Source organism: Penaeus monodon, chromosome 25 (genome assembly GCF_015228065.2).
Source record: "Penaeus monodon isolate SGIC_2016 chromosome 25, NSTDA_Pmon_1, whole genome shotgun sequence".
Taxonomy (NCBI): Eukaryota; Metazoa; Arthropoda; class Malacostraca; order Decapoda; family Penaeidae; genus Penaeus; species Penaeus monodon.
Window position 1 is genome coordinate 33722696 of NC_051410.1, and position 673 is coordinate 33723368.

Sequence of the window (673 nt, forward strand, 5' to 3'; positions counted from 1 at the left end):
GAGCTCAGATTCTAATAATGAAAAAGAGGGATATACATATATTATCGTAATTAAAATTATATATTTTTTTTACATTATGTAATTGTTAAAACGAGATACATATCAGTTATATATCACTGATCAAAGGTTTACTGGAAATAAGTTTGTAATACATGCCATAATTCACTGAAAATTACGGATACTGAGAATACAAGGTCTTCACAGAGACGACTATTGTACATCTCTTTTGCTGAGTAATAACATCCAAAGAATCAAGTAAAACCTTATATCTAACAATCAAATAGGTTACTAGATATCGTTTGCAATACTTCCAATAACTGTAATTAATGCCAATAATTATTTTTAGATATTTTGAAATAAGCATAACATCCACACCTATGACAGAGCTGTTTACTTCATCCCACAGGCCCCTACGCCACTCCCCTGGGCGACCAGAGCAGCGCCTGGGTGAGAGTGAGCGACGCCCCTGGAGACCCACAGTGGCCGGACGTGCAGTACCTTCTGACTTCGTCGACGCTGGCCACCGACAAGGGCATCTTCTCGCCGTCTTCCCTGGGCCTCGACCCTGTGGTGAGGTGAAGGGGTTGCGGCAGGAGGAAAGAGAGGGCTAGGCAGTTGGATGTGGATAGAGTGACTGGGAAATCATGATGACTTGTATTTCACAAAGTCCTTG

At 41.3% G+C, this 673-nt stretch overlaps 1 protein-coding gene across 1 annotated transcript in view; it reads left to right on the forward strand.

Moving 5' to 3' along the window:
- LOC119589160 (oxygen-dependent choline dehydrogenase-like) overlaps positions 1-673 on the forward strand; it is a 10848-nt gene that overhangs the window by 8353 nt on the left and 1822 nt on the right. Inside the window, exon 9 of the mRNA XM_037937747.1 lies at positions 407-570. Coding sequence (XP_037793675.1) covers positions 407-570 — 164 coding nt within the window. The remainder of the gene's footprint in view (positions 1-406; positions 571-673) is intronic.